General features: G+C 38.0%; 2 protein-coding genes across 2 annotated transcripts; one reads left to right on the forward strand and one right to left on the reverse strand.

Annotated features, from left to right (window-relative positions):
- Positions 1–805: 805 nt before the first annotated feature.
- On the reverse strand, positions 806–10686 carry LOC117298050 (cell division cycle protein 20 homolog). Its single transcript, XM_033781278.1, has 10 exons — positions 10598–10686; positions 8585–8902; positions 7510–7743; positions 7016–7144; positions 5899–6095; positions 5351–5445; positions 4548–4776; positions 3752–3877; positions 2966–3083; positions 806–2122 (listed from the first exon to the last, which is right to left on the reverse strand). Exons 2-10 carry the CDS (start codon positions 8841–8843, stop codon positions 1932–1934), a joined length of 1578 nt encoding a protein of 525 aa, XP_033637169.1. The 5' UTR covers positions 8844–8902; positions 10598–10686; the 3' UTR covers positions 806–1931.
- Positions 10687–10985: 299 nt separating this feature from the next.
- Positions 10986–15629, forward strand: LOC117297968 (glutathione peroxidase 7-like). Its single transcript, XM_033781168.1, has 3 exons — positions 10986–11172; positions 14679–14940; positions 15323–15629. The coding sequence occupies exons 1-3, from the start codon at positions 10990–10992 to the stop codon at positions 15487–15489; spliced, it is 612 nt and encodes a 203-aa protein (XP_033637059.1). The 5' UTR covers positions 10986–10989; the 3' UTR covers positions 15490–15629.
- The last annotated feature ends 480 nt before the right edge of the window (positions 15630–16109 follow it).

Consider the following 16109-nt stretch of genomic DNA (forward strand, 5'->3'; position numbering starts at 1 on the left):
TGGCCAATATTTACATGAAAGCCGTAAAAAAATGTGTCCAAAATAAGTGACAAGTTTCAAAAGTTCAGATTTTCTTTTTAAAGGCACATGTGTCGATTTCACAAAGAGTTAGGACAAGTCCTAGGAGATACAAAAGACGTACGAATTGTACTCGTCTCAACTCAAGATAAGACAAGTCTTTAAGACAGTGGACACTGGTAATTGTCAAAGACCAGTCTTCTCACTTGGTGCATCTCAACATATGCATACAATAACAAACCTGCGAACATTTGAGCTCAATTGGTCGTCGGAGTTGCGAGATAACTATGAAAGAACAAACACCCTTTTCACACAAAGAAGTGTGCTTTCAGATGTTTGATTTCGGGACCTAAAAAATCTAATTCTAAAGTCTCAAAATCAAGTTTGTAGAAAATAATTACTTCTTTCTCGGAAACTACGTCACTTCAGAGGGAGCCGTTTCTCACAATGTTTTATACTATCAACCTCTCCCCAATACTCGTTACCAAGTAAGGTTTTATGCTAATAAATTATTTTGAGTAATTACCAATAGTGTCCACTGCCTTTATCTCTTTGTGAAAACCACCCCTGGACACACTGGTTCTTACTCTAAATAAGTGCAAATGTTCACAGATTTCTTATTTATGATTTCTTACATACACCAAGTGAGAAAACACAATGTACAAATATTACCCAAAAAACGCATTCTGTGCCTTTAAATGAAAATGCAATGTGATAAAATATCCCCTTTGAGCTGACAAAAAATTAAATTGAAACAAAAACGTTGTTCACAATTAACTTGGTTTGCTGGCAGCTCACTTTTATTACTCTTTTGTATAAACACTATACACATTTCTCGGCAACATAACTAAGTTTTTAGTTTTTAAAAAAGATCTTTTTACAAATATCTGAATACAAAGTACCTTTTTTGTACAGAAGCGAGATCGAGAAAAGTTAAAATATTAACATAAGAAGCTATAAAATTGACTGTTTTAAGCTGAATTATGAGCTGTGCACTTTCTTTGCACTGTGGCACTAGAAGGAATTTAAGTGTGAAACTGTTAAAAATGTTTAGTGAAGAACTTATAAAATTTATGTTCAGATACAACTCTATCTGCAAATCGTCTCCAAACATTTGCCATAAAATAAAATTACTGTACAAGCATGGAATTGTCTTCTGAATAAAATCCCCCGGTGTAAATGGTCATAATATAGGCAGGTTATTGAACATTCATCATTTTTGTTTTTTCAAAGTGCATTTTAACTGGTAATTAAAGAACATGCAGCCAGCATGCAGTAGCTTGGTTCGCGATTAATATTATGATGGGCCTACAGAGCAGTTCTCTGTATTAAATATTGCTATATAACAGTTACAACAATAAAGACGCATAGTATTTCATTAATGTGGCACTGAACAGATAAAAAGCCCAATAGAGTAAGCAGAAATTGATAAAACTTTTCACATTAAAAAAAACCCAGATAGAAATATTTTGTGATTGACACAAAATTTGTGTAACCAACAGACATAATTTCTAACCAATTTATGTTTACTTCTATAAAACATTATGTAGATTTTACATAACATTATGCTTCATAGGCATGATAATGGTTCTTGGTAAAAAGTGGGAATATTTTATAGAGTACAAGACCGACTGGTGTAGGCTCTCATAGAAATTTCAGACTATTCAATCACAATTTTATTTTACAAGATTTTTCAGGGCAGAAAACAATCGGAAACAAGACCAAGTAAGAATTAATAACATCAAGCCTGGCATCACAATGATCTTTTTTTCATGAAACAAAATGTGAGGAAATTTAAAAATTGTGAAATGGATTGCTGACCAACAATCTTGGTTTGTAATCAATGCATAATCTATCTGCCTCGCTGGTTCTCTTGGGCGAGCAAACACTTCCTCTAAATATTTGTCCTTCTTTTATCGGATGCTTTGTCTGAGTTTGAGTGTACCCGACATGGCTTTTGGGTCTCGGGGCCCCTTCTTTGCGGATTTCCCGTGAGTTTCACTCTGGAAACACTTCCATAGCCTCAGAGTCTCATCTCCTGCAGCTGTAGCCACTGTCGACCCATCAGGACTCATGCACATGTGAAGAATACGTGACGTATGACCTACAAGGATAAAAAGGGTGGACAAATAATTACCTTTTGCTCAAAAGAAACAATTGGGATATGGGTAAAACAAAACGTTATTCTTCATCCCCAATGCAAATTTAACATTAAATCCTGGTTCATACAAATTGTTGACGTCACAGGGCTGTTTTCGCAGTGAATGTTTTGTAAAAAGTTGAACACAAGTCAACTGATGCAAATTGTTCATTGCGATTACTGAGGTAACAGTTTGTGTTACATTCACATGAAGTGTGAACCACGCTTCATTTGTTGTGGTACCAACTGCAAAAGATTTTAGTATTCTAATGCCTTTAGCTAGCCTAGGCAATCCCGGTGGTCTAGTGGAAAGACATGCTCTAGAATGGCAAAGGTTTTGGGTTTGAATCCCACCCGTGAAATTTGCCAACATATTTTTTTTTTCTTTTTTCACAGGACTCAGGAAAAGCACCCAGTATACAGTGGTTTACACATCAGTGTATGGGTAAAACAAAATAATATTTGAAAACATGTGTTTGCATAGCTTAAAGGTTAGCTTTTCATAAAAGTGAATCCTCAGAGAAATCACAATTGTAAAAGTTAACAGGGCAACATTTTCTTCATTTAGTTTGTTTACGCTTTATTAAGCAGCTCTATAGAATTTCAACCAGGTCACAAAGAACCTTGCTTTCGTTTAAAAAGTTGTATGACGATTTCTAAGCCCAAAATTTAATTAATGAAGGGGGACAGAAATTTTCCTTTGGCCAATAGCTTTGGAGGAAAATTTAAATTTGTATTGGAAATTTGCAATTGCTGTGGGTTCCGTGGGCTATTTCGAGACCGTCATTTTCTGATGAATAGACCTACCGAGGAGTTCAGCTGTTCTTGTCATTGCTGGGTACTTCCAGATGACGAGTTGATTCTGAGCGTAGCCGTGGGCCGACACCAACTCCCGATACTCTTTGGACCAAAGAACTGAACAGACCTATCACAATGAAAACAAAATGTAAACAAATCATTAGTTGTAAATAAATAATAATGGAGACGGTGACACTCCTGGTGCAGAGAATAAAATGACATTTGAGATATATACAAATAAACAGAAGACGGTAACAACATATTTTTCAAAAGAGACGAGTTTTGAGGGTTTATTGGGAGGTAGAAAGTCTCCTTTAAATCAGTTTGATGGGTATTTTTAATAATTCAATCATCTGAAGGAATAACCTCAAATACAATGTACGTGACTCTTGTCAAAACAAGATCGCTGGAACTGGCCATAATTACCTCTTTATATCATGAACAGCAAAACAAAGAAACAAACAGCAGAAAAAGAGTATCAGGATTTCAGAATGTACTCTTTATTGACGATGTGACCTATGTTTACATTAAAACTGCCCTCTGTTGAAAAAACACCGTATACGTCATGTTTCGCCGGGCAAAAAGACTTGTAGTCATGGTAAGATTGCATACACTTTTTAGCTGGCTGCCAAAACACAAAGGTTTTGCCCGGCGGTATGCGCGCGAATCGTGTTATGGTTGCCGTGTGACGTCAGAGGTCGCATCGTCTATAAGCGGAACCTTGTTATAACAGTACTCTTTATAATGAGTGTTGACTGTGTATAACAAACAAATAAATATGAAAAAATAAAATACCTGTGATTTAGTGTCGATGCTGTTCAGGCAGTTGCCGTTGCTGACATTCCAGAAGCGCAGGAATCTATCTGCAGTGCCACCCCCACTCACTAGTACACTTGGCTGCCAGGGACACCACGCTAGAGCCTAGAGAGAAAAAAAAACCACAAACAGAGTCAGATTTTAATTTTAATTTGAATGTGAACTTCATTTCATATGTAGGATTTGAAAATTTGCAGGGTGGAAATACGACACCATGTAATGACTATCTCCGAGTTAGGGTGGTTCTGAAAAGAAAAAAAAAACGTTGGTTTCAACTCGACGTTTAGATCAGTATGCTCTGATCGTCTTCTGGAGAACGCTATTTCATTTCATATGTCACTTCAGAAATAGTCCCAATAAACAGTAAGCCCATATGCATATAATGTGCATTATCGGCGGGCAAAACATTTTGGGTGAAATGAGAGTCAAAGCAACACTCAGCAAACCAGTTTGATAATTGTTGACACCCCGATAAAGTAAGAGTTAGGAGACCATGTGCATTTAAGGTGGTAAATCATTTGTTTTTGAAAACGTTGGATTGCTTAAATTCTATGTAAATGTAGATGTACTAAAAAATATTAATTTCAAAAGGTGGTCGCTTTTTTAAAATATCCTTGAAAATCCGGAATGGATGTTATTGTAGGTACAGTTTCCCTTTTACAAACTACATTACTTTGAAGTGAAATGTTTCTCAAATTGCTAAATACTATCAAACACTGCTGTAGGCTTTTATTGCCATTAATTTTCAAGATTCCCTTTAAATGATAGCACTGACCTTAACGGCAGCTTGGTGCTGGGTGAATGTATGAATCGCTTTAGATGGGTCTCCGTGTGTTGCTGAAGGCCAGATGTTTAAGAGGTTGTCATTTCCCCCACTGGCAAGGTACCGACCATCCGGAGCCCACTTGAGCCCACACACCTCTTGGGTATGCCCAGCTAGGCTAGCTATCTGATGGTTCTGGACTCGTACATCATGGTGGTGGATAGCTCCTGATCGTGAACCACTGCAGAGATAAATCAATGGTGCATACTTGTAAAATGGGACTTTTAAATGGTACAAAAATGAGATGGGATTAAGTTAACCATAACAACATACGAGACAATTAAAGTCAGGGGCATCATTGAACAAAAAGGAGATCAAATGGAGATGGGCAGGCCACCTGTCAATGGTCCAAGACAACAGGTGGCCCAGACGAATGACATAATGGCAGCCAAGAACAGGCAAGAGAAAGAGAGGTTGGTAAAGGGCACCCAATGAGGAAAAAGTTAAACCATTGATACACTTTCAGAAAACAATCAAAACAATCAATTATGGTTTTATATAACGGGGGAAGTGGAGGAAGCGACAACTTGATTACTTGTCAATTATTTCTGTAATATTGTGTTTCGTCGGATATCTTAAAAATGGGAGACTTTGGAACGCTATGTGGCAGAAGACTTACCAAGTAAGTTCCCATTCGTATTTCTAAGCATGCACACTTTAACGAGAACACTGGATTTACCTGGTATGTCTACTGCCACCTTAGCTCCCAAAAATGTCCCATTGCTCAAGTTTTATTTTAAGTTAAGAGATCTTACCTGCTGAGGATGTAGCTATTCCAGGCAAGTGAGCCAACTCTAGCAGCATGACCGGTCATGTTCCGTAACCTCTTAGTGGCAGTAACATCCCACAGCTGCAAACGAAAAAAAAAAAAAGGTAACTGTAACTAGACATTTCGGTTTTGTTAATTTACAAAAACAACATGTTCGTGAGTGATGTCATCAAGTTATGATTGAATCAAGACTTTGGTGTCTACATTTTCCCTTTTCAATCCAATGTAAACCCAAACGCTACGGCCAGAGAGTGAAATTTTGTAGGGACACCAAGACCAAGTAGGAAACACTTAGCACAAAAACTTGCTAAACACAGAAAAATCTTACTTATCAGAAACTTGTTACGAGTTAAAACTCCATAAGCTTTACATTCTTGCAACAGGTGACCTACTCATGCGTTGCATAGCAAAGAAATATGCTAAGCATTATTTTCTGCTTAACAGCTTTATGAAATTGGACCCAGGGCAACAGAGGCAATGTCCTACGTCCGCCCAAATGGCCGTTCCTAAGACAGAAGGACAGTGACAGCTTACCTGAACCTCCCCTGTGCTGGTCCCAACGGCCAGGAAATTGCCTTCCTGTATCCAAGACACGGAGCAGACGTACTCTTCCTGACCCTCCAGCTGCATGAGGTGATTGATACTACCCGAGCTGGCGTCCCACAGGTACACGTTATTGGCTAAGGCTACGGCGAGATGATTGTTCCTACTCCAGTCTATCAGATTCAAATCTGCAAATAATAATAATAATAGTGGCGTCTTCTATAGTGTGCATATCCAGGACACTCAGTGACGCTCAAGGAGCTTTAACATATATTTTCCTGCAAGATATGTGGGACTAGGTTTGGATTATGAGACCTACTACTTCTACAAGGTGCTGTAGCGCAATGTGCTGCCAATCAAACCAGGAACACCGGGATGACTCCCTTCACAATAAGTGCACTGGGTTCCTCTTACGTGTGTTACACATCTACAGGACCACTGGCTTTATGTCGCATCCGAAGGACAAAGCATCATATCCGGTGGATAATAATAATAATAATAATAATAATAATAATATCAAAGTCTTATATAGCGCATGTATCTACCAAACAAGGTACTTAAGGCGCTGAGTATATACAAACTTTCAGAATAATAGGTTATTGCAGTGATGGATTCTGAGACCCATTTATTTAGCACTGTATAATGGTTTACAAGGTGCTACGGGTGCTACGGCGCATACAGCAGCCACCACCAGGAACACCGGGGCGAACCCCTTCGCTTGTCGAAAAGTGCACTGGGTTCTTTTACATGCGTTACACAACACATGGGACCAAAAGCTTTACGTTCCATCCGAAGGACGAAGCAATGGTTAAGTGTCTTGCTCAAGGACACAAGTGTCACGGCTCAGGATTCAAACCCACACTCTGCTGATCAGAACCACCAGAGTTTGAATTTGGTGCTCTTAACTGCTCGGCCACGACACTTCCATTGCCATTGGAATGAATGAATTAATTCATTCTTCTGAAGAAGAAATGCCAAAAAAAAAAAAAAATAATAATAATAATAATAATAATAATAATAATAATAATAATAATAATAATAATAATAATAATAATAATACAAAATTACTTGAATAAAAAATTAAATTAACAAATTCTTTTTGGCTTACAGTAATCATCCAGGATATCAGGGGCGTCCAGTATCCTCTCTGGAACCTGTGGAATATGTCGTATTGACTTCTTGGTTGAACCTGGCGTCTTGGTCTGACTGTACAACACTCTCAAGTTATTCTGGAAACCTGTGGATTGAAAAGTTGGGGTTGGATTTGATTATTTACCATGCATTATCAGGAAGCTAGTATTGTTATCAAAGGGGTGGGAATGAGATGTAGGTCACTGGTCACATTTTGGTGCTTCTGTTTCGGTGCAATAAACTTGTTCCTTTTTCATTTAAACTCATGCACAAATTACAATATAAGTCGGTATATATTTCACATAAAATAGGTGAGGCTTGTGGTTGTGGTTGTACTTTGTGTAAATCTCTTTTGAGTAGTGCTTTTAACCGATGGTTCTTTTTGCAACCAACACTACTCAAAAAAGATTTACAAATAGTGCTACCCAAAACCTCACCTAAGGTGAAAATCCAAAGAAGACATTTCTTTACCTTCAGGAGCATCTGGGGGTTTACTTTTGTACGATAGGATCTTTGCATTGAGCAATTCTCCGTTGAGGTTGTCCGACATTTTCTTGCAGTAGTCAATCTTCTGTGGGCTCTGTGTGGCTTGGTTCTCTTGGTTTGTGGAGCAGTTCAGCAGTTTAAAGGCGCCGACGTCAAAGTTTGTGCCGCTGCGATTAGGAATGAAGCGATCTCCGACGGGTAACTTGGATGGTGTCTTACCTGAATCGAGAAAAAAATGTGAACGAAGTTTAGTTAGCAAGCTTGTGATTTTTTTTTGATAGAACTCGGGAAGGTACCGAGTATAACAGTGCACACATCAGTGTAAATTGTAAAACAAATAACATTTTGTTAAAAGTTCTAAATCCATAAATCAGAAGCAACATCAATGTTCACTTGGTGCTGGCACCCCTTTGAAATGTTCCCCTAGAATTTATTTTGGGGGTCCTTTTGAAAAATTAAAATGGCTTTGCTTGCTCAAAGTGAATTTCGAAGGTTTTGTCTTGATAATGCTGTTCTTGTGTAGAGCAATTTCTGAGCTTCACCCGTATTTCATGGCTCTGGCTTCATGGCTTACCACCGAATTCTGTGCTTGTGATAATCATTTGTTCGCTTAAAACAGGGCAAGCAACAAATTTTCCTCCTGGCCGTGAAAGCAAAGAATACCAAGTAGTGTGAAGTACACAAGGGAGAGGCAAAAGTTCCTGCTATAACCTGTGCCATACGCTTGATGCAAGCGCGGTGTTTGATCAGCAGAGTGTGGGTTCGGGTCCCGGTCACGACACTTGCTACGTAAAATTGGGAGGTAGTGGTTTCTGCTCTACCAGCCAGGCTTCAGATTGATGATACCCAAGCCAACATCCATATGAACTGTAAAGGGGGTAACTTCTGCTTCAGCTCTAGGGGTAGGCAGCATTGGCCTCTAGAATAAAATAATTGTAGCCCACACCTTGAAGTGGCATTCAGGCCTTGTGTGTCTGCGACTTGCTTAAAAAAAAACTAAAAATTAAAAAACATGTACTGTACAAGTCTTGGTCTTGCAGATTTTGTGTCAGAAGTGTACCTGGTGTTTTGCTTCTTTTTCCATTTGGAGTCTTTGATTTTGATGGTGTCTTTGAGCTGAACGACTGATTGGACGTCTTCATCGGTGAGATGTTTCCAAGACTCTTGTTGAGGCTCTTATTCATGCTCTTGTTCACCGAGGCGTTATTGCACATTGATGTCTCTGATGCCTTGCGTTGCCAGCGCATTGCTGGACCCCCGATTGGACCATCTAACCTCACAAGGTTGTTGATGTCCGAGTCAAATTTAAACTGGGACATCGCTAGTGGTGTAGAAGTGTTAAAGTCTTGCAAGCAAATGATGTTTTTCACTCTGAAATCTGTAATACAAAAGATACAATTAATTGTGTGACTGTGGGTAACGTTGTTGTTGGACTTTGAGGTAATCGTAAGCCTACACGCTTCCAAAGGTTGGATGGAGGCTGAATAGAGGGTTACGCTTATGTATAAATCGCATTTTCAACTTAAAGATAATTTTTTTCAGGTGAAAAAAAAAAAAAAACATTCATTACCAAGACCAGACATGGGCCTGTAATCCTTTTTTAAAACTTTGGCTGCAGATGTAAAAATTTACAGTGCCAAGTTTACACTGACTGGGTCTATAATAACAAAAGTCAGAACGACTAAGTTAATATTAACTTTTTATGAAAAGATGACGGACTAACCATGCTGATGGTCCTACTAATTGCCATCAACTCGCTTACGTGCCTTCAACACCCACTACATAGATGGCAGGTACTACCTATGGATTAGTCTTAACCAACCCAAGATGTCAGCGATCAATTTACACAAAGTGCAGTACATATTTTTAACTCTGGGGAAAACGACTCGGTTTGAGCCAAAAGATGGCGACTTCTCTCTCCTCAATCTCTCTCCGACTGCCTGTTTGGTAGCGTGTTCTTCACTCACTAGTATATCTTACTATTAAATGAAATTATGAAAACTAAATCGGAGCCTCAGTCTGGTCGTGTTAAATCTGTCAGTCAGGCGATCGTGCACAACAAAGAAGTGGATTTTTACTTCAGTATCAGTCATGATTTTGATTTGAACTAAAATGATTTGCACAAAATTGTATGCACAATCAGTCGGTCTCGTTGACATTGAGTGGAACCAGTACCTCGTCCATCTATCTACATCAACAAGAGGTCACAAATCCCGCTTTGTCATCCCTCACACAAAATCAACTGTGTTTACTAACTCCTTCTTCCCACGTACCATCTGGGACTGGAATAGCCTAGCAGTAGATCCAGCGGAGTACAAATCGCTTGAAGCCTTTAAGCTTGCACTTAAGGTTTTTACTTGCACTTGTTTACACTAAAAATTTCCGCACTCGACAGCATGTCCTGCTTATTTTTCTTGGACGCATGCGCAAACACGCAGTGCATTTATCCTCACATATGCGAGGCTGCACTTTACAGGAAGGAAGGAAGGAAGATCTTGCAGGAAAAGTTTGTGCAATTGCCGGCCGGCCGATCGTGCAGGAATGGTTTGTGCAATCGACCTAAACTATTGTGCACGAATAGATTGCGCACTTTGCCAACAGTGCAGGAATAGTGTGCGCAATACGGCGATAGTACAGGAATAATGTGCGCAATTTGGCGATCGTGCAAGAATTATTTGCTCCCAATTATTTTCGCAATTTGACAACAGTCAAAGTTCAGGAATGGTTTAGCGCCCGGCCAAAATTTAAACCTGTGGAGAAAAACCTGAACCCAAAGGTTGATTTTTTTTAAACAGCACTTTACAAGAAATTCTTCTTAGGTTTAGTTCGTTTCAGCATAGTTTCAGGAACCGTAATCTAGAATTTAGAACTTCATGATTAAGAATAAGCTTGGTTGTTGTGTTGGACCAGGAAGAAGATCTTTTAACTTTTTCATCTATTCTAAAATTTGCCAAGGCCAAAAAAAATGTAAATACACATTTACAAGACGTGATCACAGTGTATGCAACAGTAATTTTGACTAAACGTGTAGGTCACATTCTTAATATCGTATTATTTGTTGCATTTTGATTACCTGTTCAGCAAAAACCTGTCATCTAGACGTCAAAAGAGGATCGGAAGATTGGCTTTTCTTGCATGACCAACGCCGTGTATGTGTGTGTGTATGTTTTGTTTATTAAGCGTGGGTTTTAAATGACCCGCGTTTTGATTGGTTCTCTGAGATGCAGGACTCTTGATTGTGATTGGGCCATATGTGAAGTCACGTTAAAACCAGTCTTTATTGTTGTTTACCAGTAAAAGGAACCAATTTTACTCAATAAAACACATTATGAATAAATATACTCATAATTGTGGATATAAAATAGTATTTTTGTTGTTGCTTTTATGAAGTATTTAAGTTAAATGTTAACGTCAAGTTCAAAATCTCGTTACGTTCGAGATTTACTCAGGCATTTCGTATTCAAGATGGCAGCCCCCATCAGAAATTTGACGTGTCAAAACCGTTTTCAATTTATATCTTTCCTATCAATTAACCACTCTATTTTTCTAATATGTACTCTAGTTAATCTTACAAATGGCAATTTCTATTCACACTTTGTCATGGACGGTCAAGGAAGGGAGATTTCCCTGGAGGTTTTTCGGGGAAAGGTGATGGATTTTTGTAACTCACGTTCGTTCACGTTGTTATCTAATTCTACCTCCATGGTTATACATGGTTGGAGCATTCCCTGCTTCCATGATGCAGCATGCACAGTGCAGTGTTGCACTCGTTGCATTTAATCCCCCCTATTCACCAACCATTTTGCTTGTGTTTGTGCAGTAGACTAATGGATGTAGTGGAATTGTTGTGCATGCCAATACCTCAACTTTCAATGACCAGCATGTTTGCTTTGTACGCTAAGCTTGCTTGGGTTGCAAGACAAAACTTCTAATTTAGGATGTGCACACGCTCTTTTGTTGTATTCTTCTATCATTAGTTTGTCTGCCATTTCTCTATTGTCTGCCATGCCATTACCCCCCCCCCCCGCATAACCTCACCCCCATGCTCAGACTAGCCTTGTTGTTTGTGTTAAATTTGCATCCGAAAAAGTGGAAAGGGTCACCAACATTTGTTTGACAATTTTACCCTAAATTAACTAACATTAATTTAAGGCATTGGACACATATTGTTAATAACTATTAAAACAAATGTTAGCACAAAAATCGTACTTGGTAAGAGTTACGTTGGGAGGTTAATACTAATATGTAGAACATTGTGTAGTATTAACGCAGTCTTCGAGAACGAAGTAATTTTTCACGACATTGATTTCAATACCTCAAAATTTGAATTTTAAGTCTTGAAATCGGCATCTGAAAGCACACAACTTCGCGTGACAAGGGTGTTTTTTCTGTCATTATTATCTCGCAACTTCGACGACCAATTGAGCTTAAACTTTCAATGGTTTGTTATTTTATTCAATCATCAATGACAATTGCCAATACCCACGGTTCTTTTCAAACCACGGTGTTACCGCAAACCTTTCCAAATCATGATTCCACCATGCAAAGTTTCAAATTCTACCTATTAAACTGTTTCGATTTGTCCATGTGCACAGCAACTTTCACAAATCACAAAAGTAGTTTGTTCCATCGCGTGCTCAACAACTCGGGTTTAGACTCGCTGTTCTCAACGTTTATTAGTAATTTGTAAGCATTTTCCAAGTTTATTTTCTGCAAATCTCTTTCCGAGAACCTTTAAGTTGCCTTGAGGAAATAAAGCAACCCAAACCAAAGAAAATAACCCACAAGGGGTCAACCGGTTGTTTTATTTCTGGCTAAAAAACGGTTTGTAACCTCTTGATGGATGGGAGCTAGGTTCCGGGTGTCAGGAACTTTGAAGGGGAAAAATGCTCAGTTGAATCAGCATTCAACAGTCAAAAGGAGTGTTAGCCTGATTCAATTTCATCACTTTAAGCATTATTAATCAAAGAAAAGTTCAGTTTCGTAAAAGCATATCAACAGCTGGTCAATCATTGAATTGTATTAAAACATCATGTGTGGATAGGTTGTAGAAATTCAAACTGAAGATTTGTCAACATGAAGTTTTGAACGCTTAAAATTAAATAGAATGACTGGAACAAACCTGATACAGAGAAACTAAGTAATGTGCACAAATAGCTCAAAGGAAATAAGATTTTCGGGGAGTGGGGAAACTGCACAGAACTCGGCTGCATACTATTGAAACGCCGAGTAGGTTTTTGTTTTTGCTGAAATAAGCCAGTAAAACCTCTAATGCAGTAACAGTCTTCATCAATGGTATTTGTTTCTTTATTTACTTGCGTCTAGTTGATTCATAGGCCCATGGAATATAATTACAGTTAGACCAAGTTACGATGCATATAGTGGAGAATGAAAGACAATCCTTATTAAGGAAATAAACTTGTATTTATAAGCACCGCAATGACATGCGTTGAATCGCAATGAAGCTAACTCAACCCAACATGTGATATTCCAATCCACTTGTATTAAAATTGCACACATTTTAATATTTAGAATATAAAACTAATGCGAAGGAAAGCGAGTACCATTCTAAAGCATCTAAACAAATTGGATGTACATTGTATCCCAAAAACAACACTTCAGCAGCATCCATTGTTTCATTTTTAGTTGAACACATTTTATTCGGCCATAAAAGTGCCACTCAAATTTGACGCTAGTTGGTACTGTCCAAAAAGGACTCAGCTAATTTTTGTGTAAAACCTGAAGAGATGTTGATACCATCTCCGGAGCATTGGTTAATTTCAGGAACGTTTTTAACATGAGTGGTTCAAAACTTTGTATTTTGAACTTTTCTCTGACTAATGCAGGCACAACTCGTTATGAATTTTCAGCAGTTTGCAAAATTGTTTTAGAGCTTTGACAAACAAGATTTGTAACACTATTGGTAATTATCAAAGACCAGAATTCTCACTTGGTATTATATCAAAAATTTGAGCTCAAAGTGGCCGTCGAAGTTGTGTGGTTTCAGATGCTTGATTTCGAAGTTGATGTCTCGAAATCAATTCGATTGTTTTAGTGAGAAATTACTTCTTTCTCAAAAACTACGTCACTTCAGAAGAAGCTGTTTCTCACAATGTTTTATACTACAGGGATGAGATTGTTCAGACTTTTGGCTGAATTCAGACTTTTTATGTCAGCCTGGTGAAGAAAATCGGACAATGTTTTGTGGATACTGTTTCCAAAAGCTCCGTGAAATCTCTAACCCCGGGGGTTACCAAACGGTAGAAATGGCATCATTTCAAAATACCTTTGAATCATTTGTATCCATGATTTCAGACTTTTTCGTTCGTAATGACTCTCACCCCTGATACTATTAACAGCTCTCTATACAAGTAAGTTGTTATGCTAACAATTATTTTGAGTAACTACAAATAGTGTCCAGAAGAGCAATGTTTTTATAACCATTCGATTGTTGTGATCATTATAATGTGAACTATAACAATAACTTGTGAAAATCTCTCACATCAAAAAGTGGTCGTGTTATGAGATGCCGCCGAAAATCTGGTCCGAAAATGTTCATATGCAAAGAATAATAAGTTACATGTATATGTACACAATATGAGAAGCGTTACCGACAGTAATAAATTCTCTTGATCAAATTTTATCTCAAAAAACAAAGTATCTTTTTACATAGCAACGTTACTTTCGAAGTGAAATGTTTTTAAATGTAAATCCATGTACATGTACTATCGAAAGGCGACAGGCTTTTAAAGGGCACTGGACACTATTGGTAATTGTCAAAGACCAGTCTTCTGACTTGGTGTATCTCAACATAGATGCATAAAATAACAAACCTGTAAAATTTGAGCACCAGGTCGTCGAAGTTGCGAGATAATATTGACAGAAAAAAACTGTTGTCAAACGAAGTTGTGTGCTTTTCAGATGCTTGATTTCGTGACCTCAAAATCTAATTCTGAGTTCTCGAAATCAAATTCGTGGAATATTACTTGTTTCTCGAAAACTACACGTCAGAGGGAGCCGTTTCTCACAATGTTTTATGCTATCAACAGCACCCCATTACTCGTTACCAAGTAAGATGGTATGCAAAAATTATTTTGAGTAATTACCAGTAGTGTCCACTGCATTTAATGTTTGCTTATGTTTGTTTTTCACAGCCAGCTCTTGTCGTCAACGTAGCCAGTGAGTGTGGATACACTCAAAACCATTACGAGGACCTGGTGTGGGCAAGTCAACAGCCAGGAATAGATGAAGAATTACACATTCTAGCATTTCCTTGTAATCAGTTTGGCCAACAGGAGCCGAAGGGTGCCGAGGAAATAATCGCCTTTGCCCGGGAGACTTACGGGGCTACCTTCCCCATCTTCGGTAAAATTGACGTGATCGGAGAATACGCTGATCCTGCTTTCAAGTATTTAAGTACGAAGTTCCTTTAAATAATTCATTATCAGTATTTGACGGAAATTATCTCTATTTTTATAAGATGCACCAATCATGAAAATAATATGAGCGTACATTCGTTGTTGTTTAACATATGTACATGATTCTTATGTTTTGTTTAATCAGAACTCTGTCCTAAATTTCGTGGAAACGCGCACTTGGGTCAACTATGAATTGGATTAAATAGTCATAAACTTTGATGTGCACTTAAACAAGTATTATAAATCAGTCATTGTATCGGGACTCTTTCCAAAATGTCAAAGAAACGGGTACACGAAACTTGGATAATAAGTATCAACCATTTCTTATTTATTTTTAACAGCTCGGTCATTGTATCGTGTCTCATAATTTTATATAACAGGTGCATCAAGTGGTCGGGAACCGGACTGGAACTTCTGGAAGTATCTGATCGATAGGCAGGGGAGGGTTATCGACGCCTGGGGACCAACCACTCAAGTTTCAGAAATATACGACTTTCTACTTGCAGCCACCCAAACCCCACGCCTTGTGAGAAGAGATGAGTTCTGAGCAACGGCTATATAACATGTACTGAAAATTGAGCCATATTCTTGCCAGTCAATATTGTTATTCTTACAAGGCAGTGGACACTATTGGTAATTAGTCAAAATAAATATTATCATAACATCTTTCTTGATTACGAGTAATTGGGAGAGGTTGATAGTGTAAAACATTGTGAGAAACGGCTCCCTCTGAAAGAAATTAGTTTTCGAGAAAGAAGTTAATTTCCACAAATTTGATTTCGAGACCTCAAGTTAAGAATTTGAGGTCTCGAAATCAAGCATCAAAAAGCACACAACTTCGTGTGACAAGGGTATTTTTCTTTCATAATTATCTCGCAACCTCGATGACAGATTGAACTCAAATTTTCACAGGTCTTTGACAATTACCAATAGTGTCCACTGTCTTTAATTATACATGTTTATTAAACATTTCCTTAACCCTTCAACTGCAAATAGAAAGGACTATACCATTTTTTTTCATACATTTGTTACCAAAATCACCATTACAAAATCTGCCCTAAAAGTCTGTTTTTAATTTCTTCACTAACATTGCATATGCAAAAAAAAACGTGACAGGTCAAGAGAATTTAAACATCTCCCATAAGTGTTTCCTTGTGACTTGAAGGC

The sequence above is a fragment of the Asterias rubens genome, chromosome 12, assembly GCF_902459465.1.
Source record: "Asterias rubens chromosome 12, eAstRub1.3, whole genome shotgun sequence".
NCBI classification, from domain to species: Eukaryota; Metazoa; Echinodermata; class Asteroidea; order Forcipulatida; family Asteriidae; genus Asterias; species Asterias rubens.

Bases quoted from the DNA above. Each gene is read 5' to 3' on its own strand.
- LOC117297968 (XM_033781168.1), top strand. From the start codon at position 10,990: ATGGCAGCCCCCATCAGAAATTTGACGTGTCAAAACCGTTTTCAATTT. The intron at 11,173-14,678 runs GTGATGGATTTT...TGTTTTTCACAG, and splicing joins TGGAGGTTTTTCGGGGAAAG to CCAGCTCTTGTCGTCAACGT. The intron at 14,941-15,322 runs GTACGAAGTTCC...TTTATATAACAG, and splicing joins TCCTGCTTTCAAGTATTTAA to GTGCATCAAGTGGTCGGGAA.
- LOC117298050 (XM_033781278.1), bottom strand. From the start codon at position 8,843: ATGTCCCAGTTTAAATTTGACTCGGACATCAACAACCTTGTGAGGTTA. The intron at 3,878-4,547 runs GTCAGTGCTATC...TTTTCTCTCTAG, and splicing joins AGCACCAAGCTGCCGTTAAG to GCTCTAGCGTGGTGTCCCTG. The intron at 2,123-2,965 runs GTAGGTCTATTC...TTATCCTTGTAG, and splicing joins AAGAACAGCTGAACTCCTCG to GTCATACGTCACGTATTCTT.